The 14,929-nt window shown below is 34.6% G+C and overlaps 1 protein-coding gene across 1 annotated transcript in view; it reads right to left on the bottom strand.

Annotated features, from left to right (window-relative positions):
• Positions 1 to 698: 698 nt before the first annotated feature.
• Positions 699 to 14,929, bottom strand: part of LOC125649316 (poly [ADP-ribose] polymerase 1-like) — a 39,525-nt gene continuing 25,294 nt past the window's right edge. Inside the window, exons 16-27 of the mRNA XM_048876759.2 lie at positions 14,627 to 14,759; positions 12,580 to 12,778; positions 11,206 to 11,334; positions 11,029 to 11,112; positions 10,805 to 10,927; positions 9,771 to 9,893; positions 9,189 to 9,287; positions 8,942 to 9,094; positions 6,855 to 6,982; positions 4,342 to 4,403; positions 2,445 to 2,562; positions 699 to 2,065 (exon numbers count right to left, since the gene is read on the bottom strand). Coding sequence (XP_048732716.1) covers positions 1,993 to 2,065; positions 2,445 to 2,562; positions 4,342 to 4,403; positions 6,855 to 6,982; positions 8,942 to 9,094; positions 9,189 to 9,287; positions 9,771 to 9,893; positions 10,805 to 10,927; positions 11,029 to 11,112; positions 11,206 to 11,334; positions 12,580 to 12,778; positions 14,627 to 14,759 — 1,424 coding nt within the window. The 3' untranslated portion in view covers positions 699 to 1,992. The remainder of the gene's footprint in view (positions 2,066 to 2,444; positions 2,563 to 4,341; positions 4,404 to 6,854; positions 6,983 to 8,941; positions 9,095 to 9,188; positions 9,288 to 9,770; positions 9,894 to 10,804; positions 10,928 to 11,028; positions 11,113 to 11,205; positions 11,335 to 12,579; positions 12,779 to 14,626; positions 14,760 to 14,929) is intronic.

The following is a 14,929-nucleotide window of genomic DNA, read 5'->3' as shown; positions in this document are numbered from 1 at the left end:
ATAACTTTTAAAAACAATTGGAATAAAACCATTTGTATATTCATCAGTATGAAATGTGCCATGATGAGCACAGATTAATCTGCAAACTTTGGACAACAATCAATATACGAAATATCAATGAATACTCGTAATACAAAGACGTAGAGGCTTTAGGCGAAAAGCCATTATAGACGAACCGTCCAAGGGCCAAACGTCTCGGGGCGAAACGTCCCGCACTCCGTATGTGTTGGTTTCCCCTTACTGCAACTATAGCAGCAGTTTCGAAGCAGTGGCACAAGTGCTTTTCGGAGTGCGGGACATTTCGCCCGTTATGACGTTTCAACGGCACTGGCATAATATTCTTTACAGACGAATAAATAATTTTAAAAATTTGTAAAGAGCTCTTGAAAATAATAATTAAATACTAATTATATTTTCATGTGTTACTAGTATAAATATGCGTTTCATTTTTCGCCTAGTATACAAACAACCCTGGAATACTATCATAATACACCATATGTGTTCCTAAACCTTGACAAAACTCTTATACATGTACTTTTCCCCACTGACATCTCGAAAAATCAGGACATGTTAAGTGTGTCATTTGTGGCCTTGTTCAAATATACTCAAAATACCAACATGTCTCGAGCAACTGCACTGAATGTTTTCTACATTACAGCTGCAAGTATGCAGCGAGAGGAAAATTAAAATAAAGTTCATTCAGATGAAATGTCAGGTTTTATTTTCACAGTAACAAAGCCTAGAGAACAAATCGCTACATGCATCCATCACTAAAATATACAGTACCTACATCAGCAACAGGTGAGTTCTTCCTACATTGAAAACAAACGAGAGATGTTCCTAGTGTGCATTATTCACTGTATGTGTATCTGTAATATTATCAATTAAATCATTAGACAAGAGCATTTCTACAGGTACATGGATAAATCAAAAGGAGGCAATTTCAAACCCAATTCAATTTCAGATTTGGCCTACACAAATTGCCACTTCACAAAAACACCAAAAAAAATAAAACTTTCATTTTTAGTATTGTTCAATACACCATTTGGCCATTTGTTACCTTGTAGAAACATGAAAGTTTAAAAATGCAATAATTTCATAAAATGTGCAAAAAGTTATTTGAATGATTTCCATTGTTAAATCTTATATGTACCTCCTCTATTATTATTTTCATTTCACTAATAATTCTAGTCTTATTAAAACATATTGTCTACAAAAATAAAAATAAGTCTTGAAAGTCTAACTTCAGCATTTACATGTATGTGTATATACAGTGTACTGGAAGGACTTCATATTTTTTTCTTTTTCATTTTTTTTTTTTTATTGACTTAAGTGACTCCAACTACTTCTAGCTAAGATTTTCATAGCTGATATCATTCATTAATTACCCACTTCAGAAGCACAACCTCATTTAATACCCACCTTGTAAATAGTATAGGTTACACTGTAACTACATGTAAACCTCTTTCTGACAAAACTCTATAAAACATAAATCAATGACAAAAATATGAAATCTGAACAGAAACTGTTAGAAAAAATAGCTACACAAGTATATCATATCAGAGTACAGATTTTGGTGGGAAAATGTCCGCTCTGTAATACAGTAATTCTCACCCTACAGGTTATTTCCACCAAAATTAACAACTCTTCAGGATACTTGCATTAAAGCACACACCCAATTTTGTAGCAAGAGCACAACTGTCGATTTTGGGGAACAGTTAGAGCCCTTCTCATATCCTAGTTTTTGGTTAGATTAGTGACCAACATTGACAAAGAAAGACATCTAACAGAAAGGCTCGTACAAGGTTAAACAATGGTATTGTGTATTCTACGATTTAAATACAGACTCCTCCGGTGATTAGTTTTACAATTTCACATCTTTATAAAGCTCCAACTGGGTTCAGTAGCATTGTCTGTAGTAATGTTAGTGTGTACAACCGAAGTCACTAGAGTGTAAGCAAAGAGCTCCAGTCTCCTATCGCTATCTTTACATCACCACTTATATTTAAAGTCCACTCTGAGCAAGTACTTCATGTTCACTTGTGCCACATCATACACAATGAATCTAAAATGGGTTAAAGAAAAGTTCCAACATCAACGGGAGTCAGAGTTTGTAATATATGACTGTATACAAGCTATACAAAATATATGCATAATGGTAGATGGCTTATCAAATTTTATTTAGAATTTCTAAGTTCCACAAGAAATCTGTATTCATGTCAAACCTTCTCTTACTGATGCTCAATACCACAAGGTAATACTTCCAAACTATATCGTATTGACTTCCCATGTCCTCTTCCAATGTCTTCTTCTGTGTCTTGTCATTTACAATGTATGTCTAAGCCCAACACTCATTATTACAAAACAAGACTAATGTTATCACATGAATTATCAATACAAATAAGGATGCACGTATACGTAAAGTACATCTGGCAAAAGGATACTCATTGTACAAAAGACTGGTATGGCCGCATGTCGAATTGGATCCTTTTCCCATGGGAATGACAACGCCATCTGGTGTTGTATAGGTCCCCTTAGGATCTGGACAAGTCATACCCATACCTATAATAGGACAGGACATACAGAATCACATAATACAAAACAAAAGGGCCATGGACCATGACACTCACCTGCATCACATTACACTATGGCAGAAACTGAATTTCATCATTTTAGATTGACCACACTCATAGATTCCCTGCAGATTTTACCACATTCTTTGTAAAACTTACAGCTCTATATGTATTGTACAATTGGCTCTGGTTTCCATGGTTTCAACAAGCTTGAACCAACATGTCTCAGGAAGTACAAAACCCTAAAGCGTACCAACTATACCAGTGGAACTGCTCACAAACGAACACCAAACGGTTTGGGAGTGAACAGTTTTCAATGGGGAACGCACACCAAACAGTTTAAATAAGACTGTTTTTCTTTGGAATTTAATTAACTTCAAAGTTTTTAATTCGTTTGACTTCTGTAGATTAGTGATAATTATTTATATTACACTGTGTTATTAAATACATGAAGAGCTAATAAACACATGAAAATTTTACAACCTAGTTAGTGTAGAATGGAAGAGAACTACATTGTCTTGTGCATGTTCATTGAAAGAAATACTGAACTCTTTGCCATAAAGATTTTCTGAGTACTAGATGGCCTGTAAATCCTAAAAATTGCTAAAACACATCAAAGATGCGTATGGCCAAGTTGCAGTTTGGGAAATTATGCACGCTTGCATTCACGAAGTAAAAACATGCACGTATTTAATATAGTTTATAAGTATGAAGCTTTGAATGGCCGCAATAGGTATTTAGTGTGATAATGACCTTGACCTTTGGATTTCAAAAGCAACATGAATCTTGAATGTCATCAGGATTTAAAGTCTGATAAACATGCACCAGAAAGTACATGTATAAAAGTTAGAGGCAAGCTCCAATCTACAGTATATAGTGAAAAAAGAGACTTTGACCTCAAAATAAATAGGAGCCTTCCTCTTTTGGATGTGATCATGATATGTAAGTTTCACAAAGATGCCCCTAGTAGTATGAAAGTTAGAGACCGGACAAGCTCAAATCTATGGCATTTAGTGACCTTGACCTTTGGACCTCAAAATTAATAGGAACCTTCCTCTTTTGGATGTGATCATGTTATGCAAGTCTCACAAAGATGCACCAAAAAGTATGAAAGTTAGAGACCCGATAAGCTAATTGTGGACGCTGCCCGCCCGCCCGACAGAACGCCCATCCTTTGCCAATTTAAAAGCCGAGATTTCCTACACAACTCGGCTAAAAATAAACTCACTACATGTGTTGTCATCAATTTTGCTGAAAGTTTCAAATAAATTGAAAAGGACTGTTTAATCAATGAATAACTCAATCATGATAAAACAATTATTGAAATTTTTTCACTCAATACAATGCTGTCCTAGGAACAAAGCACTGAACGGTTTAAATGAAACAGTTTGGTGTGGGAATAGAATGATTCTAGTCACGAACAGAACAGTTCATTTAGTGTAGTAGAACTCTTCAGATTTCGTATCTAATTTGGACCCACTCCTTCTTTATAAAAAGATTTTCAACAACCCCATTTTGAATAGTTTTCTTTAAACTGTATCCTTTTGGAATGTCATCCTTTCATCCCATCTGATGAAAATAAAATCAGCTTCAACTAAGTATGCAACGAGACAAGGTTCTATGAATAGGCCAATTGGTCTTGAGCAGTAGTGAATGTAGAAGTTTACAGGAAGAAAACATACAGGTGCTTTAAAAACTTTGACCAGAAAAAACCCATTGTTTAGCTGAAGTGAGGAACCCTGATAATCAGTGAATGAATTTGATTTACCTTTACAGCTATGCTTCCCTTTCGGTAATTTGTCAATGTAATCTGAATGTGGCCTCTCATACCTGAAACAGTTTACATGCAATGATCACAAATTCCACAAATACTGTACTTGCATTTGATTACAACAAAACCAGATTCAAATCTAAAATCCTCTTTAGCAAATCTTCAAGATTATCATTACACAAATAAAATCCTAATCTAATTTCAATATTCTAGCATTACCTCAAGACCAATTCAGATTTTTTTCTCTTTAAAATGCAACTCATTTTGCAAGAATATTTCTAAACTGACTAAATCAATCTGAAGAGACAAAAAGACCCCACTATGTCACTCATCTGACAAAACATTCTCAGTCATCTTGGATCCATGCAAAACCAACCTCTTGAGGTCAATTTGTAGAATCCTAATTTAAAAATTATGTACTGTACATGTATAATTGAAGAACCAAAATTCATAAGCTGGATTTTGTTTCCTTGTGATCAAATACTACCAACACTAGAAGATCCCCTGACTATCGACCTCCTAAGTAGACTTGACTACCCCAGACTTTCCCCTTACAAATTCCATGTCTCCCACCCCTTCTTTTCCTAACCAACCCCAGATCATGTCTTGAGACTTTGAAAGGTGTAAAAACTTACCTATAAGAAATACAAAGAATTAGTACAAAATGTTTATTAATCAACAATATTTCCATGATAATTTTGAGCTCTACAGTGTATTGAAACTTGAAAATTTTTATCACATGATACATGTACATGTAATAGTCAAACTTGACATAGTGGTCACCTTTATTCAGCTATCATCTGTCCCATGTGGTCATTTTATTTCCTCCCAATGAAATTTCCTATATAACACAACTCTATACCGTTCATCAAACCACCATTTCACCATACCTTTAGCAAACACTCTGACTTGCCATATGACCTACATCCAGGTTTTTTTTATTATGCATGTACAATTAGATGGTTTCAAAATGTGGTGTTTCTAATGTAAATAATATTAGAGAAGCATGGAGAAATTGAGGGGTAATATTTGGTCTAATTATATCAATTTTGATTGGTTGGATATGCAAAAGTACTATTGAACTAAATATATTATGAGCTGTTTTTACAAACTAAAACAAGAGTGTTCATATCAAATAGAATACAAGAAAATGTTAGACGGCAAGCCCAGTCTGAAAGGATGCATTTACATGTATACACTGTGCATGCAGTATTGCAAAATACAGAACCACCAAAAATCTAAATATATTTCTTTGGGAAGAGTGAACCTCTATAAAGAGATTACCTACCTCTCTATAAAGGTCACTTTGACTGATTCCTACAGGTGATTGTTATATACAGGTTTGACTGCATGTATATTAAAGCATTTATCTTTTTTAATTAAAAACTACACCGTTACGCACAAAATCATTTTTGCTAAATTAAGCTTTCAACTAATGAGTTTAATTTCTTTTCAAAAAATATCAATTAGTAATAATTTTTTTCTTTATAATTTAAAAAATACTATTTCATATGGGAACAAGTCTACACTGCAAAAATTTAATATTTCATAGAATGACTGTTATACAGATATCTGCAAGTGCAAATGTTTTAATATGATGTAAATTTTGAAATTATGATTATTTGTGCTTAATTAGTTGGACAGAAAATTATCATTGAAATATAATTGACCAATAAACATGTTTTACAACTCCTTCGCATTGCGTTTAGGTAACTTTTTACACCCATTGATAGCCTCGGGACAAGGTTAAGGGGTGACAGGGATTCAAGTCTGGGGATCATTCAGGAGCTGGTCAATGTGGTCAGGGGAGATCAAGGAAAAGTCAGGGCAGAAAGGGGGTTGTCCGGGGATCAAGGAAAAGTTAGGGCAGGAAGGGGGTTGTCCGGGGATCAGGGAAAAGTCAGGGCAGGAAGGGGGTTGTCCGGGGATCAAGGAAAAGTCAGGGCAGGAAGGGGGTTGTCGGGGGATCAAGGAAAAGTCAGGGCAGGAAGGGGGTTGTCCGGGGATCAAGGAAAAGTCAGGGCAGGAAGGGGGTTGTCCGGGGATTTCTTGGAATACAAGGGGAAAAGTGTTAATTCCTAAGTGTTTATTTCAATGAAAACATTTGGACCTGGTGAAATGTTGATAATAAATACAGTTGTTACTGTATTATACTCTTATAAAGTACTCGCTTTGAAGTCTTGTTTATTGGAGTGCTCATTTGTTATTAACACATACACAGTGACGTTATTCAGAGTTGTTGACAGTTCATATGGATGTGCTAAGCAAATGAAAAGCCTACATTATTTTCCTGCTGGGTTCTAAATTTACAAGTACAGTACAACAAAATATTTATTGACTAGATCACTAGCAACATGCATTTTGTTATAGGACCCTCGAACCAAAATGTTGCATACGGTCTCGTGCAATATCTTGGTCTGTTGGTCCAACAAAGCAAATATTGCCCTTGATCTCAGTCAATAAATGTAAATAGATACTGTAGTATATAAACAGTGCAATACAGTTCTTACATGTTACCCAGGGCCACCTCACACAGAAGCAATACACCAGTCGGGTCAGCTTTTGATGTCCTACAGTAGTTTGCACTCTTTGACACCATATCCGCAAAGTAGATACCTTTCCCAAACATGTAGCCAGTCTACAAAATTACAAAATGTCACGTATAGGAAAATTTACATGACTGTTTACATTTTACTGTACAAATCTGACTATCAAATATTGGACAATTATTGACATTTTAGAGGTCAATACAATGCTTTAGTTACCAGAGTAGTAAACTATTGTACTTCGAGGGTAACTAAAGCATCATATAAACCAAGAAAATGTCAAGAATTGTGTTATGACATGATTAAACAATTTAAAACTAGCTCTGAAACAATACCTGGTCGGCCATTTTTGTATACATATGTAGCTAGATTGCAAGACCTAGTGATGAGAGACAGGGGCCTTTGTTTATTACATGTGTATATATGACTAAATAATCAAAAACATCAAAACCATTAACTAGAACATGTGGACTTAACAAACAATAGACGATAGGTCATCCTTAGATTGGGTTCAATGTTACAATAATCCAACGATTGTTATTTCCATTTGTGATAGGAACCCTTTCTTAAAGGTACACGTCTACATGTATGTGCTGTATTAAACAGTAGTTTTTCAATGTTGAAAACTAGACCAAAATGTTGTCAGTATGATGAAATCATTGATTGGTATCAAACAAAGTTCTGGTCTATTCAATACAGGGTTAAAACAGTGATTTTCTAATGCATTGCCCAGTATGCACATTTACAAAGGATTGATGTTTATGGTGAATGTGGGCAAGTGATGGGAAAAGTATTATAAGAAACATCATGAAGGAAGAGGATTTCGTTTACCATAATTATGTAGTCATAAATGATTGATTGTGTATTGTTTAGCATCCTGCTCAAGAATTTTCCCTCATATGGAGACATCACCACTGCTGGTAAAGGACTGCAAAATTTAGGCCTATGTTCAGTGCTTATGGCCTTTGAGCAGGGAGGGATCTTTATTATGCCACACCTGTTGTGACACAGGGCCTCTGTTTTTTTGTGGTTTCATCTGAAGGATAGCCCCCTTTAGTCGTCTCTTACGACAAGCATGGGGTACTGAGGACCTATTCTAACCCGGATCCCCACGGGATTAGTAGTTGTACTTTATAGCATTCGTATAAAAATTTATTTTACAAACATGGAATTCAACTCCCTTCCTTATGTTCCTTGCTCAAAGAGGTTCTCCCTACCCCGTTCCCTATCTTACTGTCTTTTATCGCAGATGAATATGTTCTGCCATCAGGCCATCCACGCTTTTACGTCACTATTATTGTTTACTTTCTAAATTCAGCTTTCGAAATCATGAATATTTTGAAATGGGGCATTAATCATACCACTACAATGATAAATAGGAAATTACATGTAGCTAAATTGCTTTTTAATCCTTCAAGTTAAATTATATAACTTGCATAAAGTGTACAACTTTATACATGTATTATTGCTTGATAAAAAAAACCTACTTTAATCCTGATAATATCCAATGAATACAGCACATGTACCTTTATCAATTATAGCAAAAGACAGTCAAACGTAACAAAAGACACGAGTGTTATTGAGTGCCTAAAAATAATATTAATCAACTGCACCGTACATAAATATTGAAATTCACAATTCATTCGTCTGGAATTCTGTTTGTACATGTGAGCACTTTTTAATGATTTAAATATTATTTTAATTAGTTTTTTGCTAAAGAATATCATAAATATCTAAAACTGACCACTTATTAAATTCTATGTGTGAATAGGGCATTTTATACACTTCTAAGGCATGTGCAGGTGAACATACATGTAGCATTCTATTTTTCCTTGCTTGTTGCATCTCAGCCAATTGGAAAATGATGAATTATTTAATCATGTAATAATTTAAATTATTTACTTATTTATTAACATGTGCATACATAAAAAAAAAAATCATAAAATTTATTTTAAAATTCTGTTATTTTGTACCATAATTTAAATCTAGGATTACTAATGTTTCAATGTGCACAGAGTAATCATTATTTCCTATTTAGTACATGTCCTCACCACTGGTGCCTCCGGTGGGGCTATTCTCAGACCCTGGGAGAGAATTCCAGCAAAGTTGGTAGTACGAGAGCCATGCCACAGAAGTTGTCGATTGTGAAGGTCTTTAAAAGGAGCAAACCTTTCAGCCTCATCTTCTCTTTCAATTCTGAATATCTGATATCACAAATGTTTGGAATATACATGTAAAACATTTTTCAACATATATCTTAATGTTTTAATTTGCACAATTCATGATAGCATCACTGACCTCTTCAACATTTAAGTCATACTGGTTATGGGTGGCAGCATGAGTGTTTTTGACATACTCATTTAGTCTTTTAAATTCCTCAGAGTTCTTGTCCAATGGCTGCAAGAAAAATAAAATGCTGTCAGAGCTGAAACACATGTATAGCTTCTGAGATTATGCTACACCAGAGAAATTTGATGTAGATGAAAAGTGGAGGATATGTACAACAATATTTTGAAGTTGAAAATTTTCAAATCTACTTTATTTTGTCAAAAAATAGTTTTAGTAGAAGGTAATCTGGAAAAAAATTTAAAAACCCCTACTGGACTCGAACCTGCGACCTACAGTTCAGCAGTCGATATTCTAACCTACTGAGCTACTCGGCTAGGTATGTAAATGGAAAAGGAAAAGTCAAATATTGCTGATATCGATTTTTTCATCCATGTTTTTAAAGGAAGTCAGCCATTATGATGATGTAGAGTACTACCTTAATAGGAAATATATAGCTTCAAAAAGGAAATGCATCATGTAAGCTTTTCTTCTAAAGTTCAGAATAAACACAATAGAATTTGTTCACCAGTCTGCTGGGGCTTTGATACAGACCTCCATCTCAGTGTGTAGTTTCTTGTAGTGAGCATCAATTGGATCTTCTCCAGCATCCCCACCTTTGAGTAAACTGTATGCCACTTCAATCTCCAGCAAATTGTCCAACATCTCAGTTTTTGACTGAAATTTGTTTTTAATTTTCATCATTGTTTAAAACAAAAGGACTTTCCAAATTTTTTAAAAAATGTTAGCAAGTTGTCTTTTGACTAACACAAGTCAACTGAATTTGAAATAGAATTTCATATAGAAGCTTATACAAACATTATCAACTATACAACACATGAATATGGAGCATTTTTCCTAGGAAACCATCCTTGTTATTAAAATACAAATCATCTACAGTTTCTCAGTTTTTACTCTCCTTAAGAAACACCGGGTCCTGTTCTATAATACTGCTTAAAATATACGATTTGCATACTGAAATTAATCAATTGTACACTAATCAGATCAGCAAGGAAATGATTTGTAAAGTAATAGCTTAAGGTGTAATGACAGTTAACAGGAAATGTAACGACTATCGTAGGTGAATAAAGTGCAAGAAACTGGAACTACTGTACATGTAAATGATGGATAACTACATGTATGTTTGCATGCATGAAGTTCCAAGCTGTGACACTGTATATTGCAGTTCTAAAATGAGATCGCAAAGACTTACTTTTGGTTTGCTATACAAATACATGCATGATCCAGACACAATTTAAGAATGTATAGCCATAAAATTTCAAAAGGAGGCCATAATGACCTACACGTATTTTTGGGTTTCAACACACCTTCCCCAAAGATGCATCAACTGACTAGGACTGATAGTACGAGGCCTCACAGTGTGAAAGATATGATCCAGGCACATTTTGGGTATATATATCCATAAACTTTCAGAAGGAGTTCACAGTAACCCTTATTTTGGTTCATAACACAGCCTTCCCCTACAGATACATCGACTGACCAAGTTTAATAGTGCTAGGCCTCAGTGTAAAAGCCTACACCATAACATGGCCTGCCATAAGATGGACATAGTCCTTTTCTGTACTCACCTTGATGACATCTGCTGACTTCAAAATTGGTGGTTTCTTCAGTCCAAAGTCATGTGGTACAAGTGTATAAAATCTGTTGGTGCAGTCAAGAAATTGTGTCTCTGTTCCACCTTTCTCCATCAGCTGAAATTGACCATGAGTGGATGAAAAAATAAATTTCTTAAAAATAAATACTCATGAACAACTCAATGATTTAGATTGTTTACTTCGGCAAACTAATTTACATTTGTCAACTCAGTGAGTACACCATATGCAGAAGTGATCTGTTTCTTGGACAGTTTTCCTAGTGGCATCTTCTTAAGGTCAATCTGCAAAACACAAATTAATACACGTACTTAGCATCTTTCAAATAGTCACATGAACACATACAATGCATTTCAATAAGAATGAAATTAACACACCTCAAACTCCATCATGGCCTTTTTCATGCTCTCCACATCAAATATTAAGCAAACCAAATCTTGTACTGCCTTCGGTAATTTAGACCTGGAACCTGTTTTGTCCAATTTCTTGACAGCATCATCGTCCTCCTGTTCAAACATCAATATTTTCCTTCTCATGCTACATGTAAATCTTCACATTAACAGCCTTTTTCTATATACAGTATCATGGTAAAATCTGATTTTCAGTTATGTGAAATAAAGAAATACAACTAAAATTTTAAAATTGAAAACGAGTCCCATAACGGGTACTATGAGAATTGATTTAAAAAACAAACGATGCAGCATGAAATTTAAATTTAACAAGAGTACTGGGAACGGTACATAATAAGCCTATCACAAGTTTATGTAGGATGTTTTTCTTAAGCCAAGAATTGTAACTTTCCTTAATAGTCACAGCTGAGCTGTGGCAAACTTTCTTTTGCATTGTATGAACAAGAGTACCACGAACGGTACAATATACGCCTGTTGGACAGTGAAATTCAACCTGGAAGCATATTGTGCACTCTGAATTGAACCAACACACATTCTGAATAGAAAAGCCTTAAAATGGGTCATGTGGGTCGTGGTGCACCAATCCATCTGACATGTGAACTGATTATGTATTTCTTTGATAGTGAAGTTGTGACAAAACGTCGGTGCAATATCTATTATGATAAAAAATCCTGAAAACAATTTGATCTACTTTTAGCCCTAAAGTAAGTCATGGTGCACCAATTAAGTTGAAATGTTTGAAATGTGAACTGATTATGTATTTCTCTGAAAGGGAGGTTGTGACTAAATTTCAGAGCAATACCTGTGACCATACCGAAAAAAAATCTGGAAAACTTTTTGACCTAGATTGTCTATATCTAGAACTTGACTGCTCATTGTCCAGATATATTCAAAACTAACTTGTCTATATTTGGAACTAACCTGCACACTGTCTATATTCAGAACTAACCTGTGTATGGTCTATATTCAGAACTAACTTGTGCTTTGTCTATATTTGGAACTAACCTGTCTGCAGTCTATATTTAGAACTAACCTGTGCATTGTCTATATTTGGAACTAACCTGTCCGCAGTCTATATTCAGAACTAACCTGTGCATTGTCTATAATTGGAACTAACCTGTCCGCAGTCTATATTTAGAACTAACCTGTGCATTGTCTATATTCATAACTAACCTGTGCATTGTCTATATTCAGAACTAACCTGTGCATTGTCTATATTCATAACTAACCTGTCCACAGTCTATATTTAGAACTAACCTGTGCATTGTCTATATTCAGAACTAACCTGTGCATTGTCTATATTCAGAACTAACCTGTGCATTGTCTATATCTGGAACTAACCTGTCCGTAGTCAATATCCAGAGGATAAAACTTATTTGGATACTTCTTGAAGTCTTTTCGATTCTCCCATTCGTTTCCTGTCTTCTCAGCATACAGCTGTTTGAACGCATCCAGTAATGTATTTACACTTCCAAATCGCTCCAATTTGTTCCCTCCAATGGTGGTACCAACCCTACCCCATGCACGAAACAGCCACCACCTGTTAAACCCATAACATTCTCCATTATAAGATAAGATAAGTTTATTCCAATTTTGGGCCCAGAGGGCATAACACTAACACAGTTTATAAAGAAGGAAACTCAAATAAGAAAGAAAGTTTACAACATTAACTACAGTTTACATAGACTGCAAACTGCATGTGGATGCAGCATGTTGGGGAAACAAGTACATACTGTACATATATGAATTGCTAATCATGTATATACACAAGTAAATGGACAGTATCAGTATTATACCAACATATGAATAATAAACTATAATGATTTTTGCAGTTTTAAAGCATCACTTCTTTTTCTGAAAGTTTGCACTAAATATTCACTCAATTTGACAATTACTGGTTTGTCTTCATAAATCATCAACCAAGTAAATTTGTCCTTATTTGTTAGATAGATAAAATTTTTGTTGAGCTTGTATATGTACATGTACATACCAAAACGTACAGGTGACTCTCGATGGCTCGAACTTTGATCTCTCAAAGTTCTCGGTCTCTCGAAGTGAAATCATGGTCCCGATTTTTTTCTCTATATAACAAAGCAAATTTACTATCAATCTCTCCAACGTTTGATCTCTCAAAGTTCTCGATCTCTTGAAGTAAAGTTGAGTCCCGTAAAACATATTTCGTTGTTTTTCACTCTCGAAGTGGTGGTAGCACATACCGACCGTTACCAAAGCGTGTAATAATTTCGGCTTGGACCATACCTGGATTTTGTTGAATGCTGGAGGATAGTGTGGCTGTGGTAATTAGGTGTTTATATAGGTGAAACATCAAAGGTGCTTCTTTGTGGAGGTGACACACTTGAGTATATAATTAGCCAATTGGTCAGTTTCCACCTTACACTGGAGTCTTGTGATGATTCAAATTATATATAATCCAACTATGAATAAAATCTATAATTTGTTTTGACTTGATAATGAGAGAGTAAGTTTTAGATCTACAGACTGTTAAATTTCTAGAGTTTGTTCTTTGTGTAAAGTAACTCTAAAACATCGTTTTACTCTTTTGTTAAAATTTCTGCTTCGTGTAAAGCGACATAACATTGTTTTCTGTTTAGTTAGCTATAGTAAAGCTTTATCAAAACTTGGTTTTGTATGCCTATCTTAGCATGATTAAAGGACAAATAAATAATAAACTTTGAAATCTTAATTTTTATTAAAATAAAAATTAAATGCAAAATAAGGTTCTTTATTTTGATATCAAATCAACTACCTGACAAATATGAAGGAAAACATGTCAAAACGATATGATCTTGTTGGTAAACATTTCCGGATGGTCGGACCTTCAATTTCCGCATTTTGATATCTCAAACTTTCGATTTCTTGAAGTTTTATCATGGTCCCTTGAACCTCGAGTTATTGAGAGTCACCTGTATACAGTTTCCAATAATACTTGTGTAACATTACAATTAGGGTAAATCAAATTATGAATGCTGAAAATATATACGTATATGCTCTTCAAAGTACATGTAAAGCATACTTTCACAACCTTCACCCTCAACTGACCTTTAAGTCAATATAAATGTACTTTACAGATACTAAACACATTACAGTGTGAACTCACACATGTGAACATACACTATACTACATGTATATCTCAACTGAGTCAGTTGCATGATGACAATTCATATTACATTTTGGACTTTTTGTTGTACAGTACATGTGTGTCCAGGAATACATGTCTAGATGTACAGTGTACGAGTGCACTTATTATATGCATTAACAGTAGATGTAAATTAGCAGAATGGTAATGCTTGATTACCCTAAAATAAGTGCATTAATTTTAACCTAATGAATCCAATGACTTCTTCTTGAGCTAAATGTAATGACTTACCCTGACCCACTATCCTTTTCCAAGGCTTGTAATTTATAGAATGAGTTAGTTCCCCTTACAACATCTACCAATCCCAGAACTACACTATAAATATCTCCATTCTTCTGAACAATGTGTGCAGAGTCCTCAAGTCCTTTTGGTTGATAAAATAATAAAGAAGGTCTTTGAAACGAAATAGTTGCAAAAAGTGCATGCAATTCGAAAGAAAAATGTGAAAGATAACAAAAATACATTAAAGAAATATTGTTAATAACATCTGTGCCGTTTCTGAAGAATTCTTCATTCCAGCACTTTTATAATAGA

Source organism: Ostrea edulis, chromosome 5 (assembly GCF_947568905.1).
Source record: "Ostrea edulis chromosome 5, xbOstEdul1.1, whole genome shotgun sequence".
Lineage (NCBI taxonomy): Eukaryota > Metazoa > Mollusca > Bivalvia > Ostreida > Ostreidae > Ostrea > Ostrea edulis.
The sequence above is the reverse complement of the archived record's forward strand: the minus strand, read 5'-3'. Positions and strand labels throughout refer to the sequence as shown.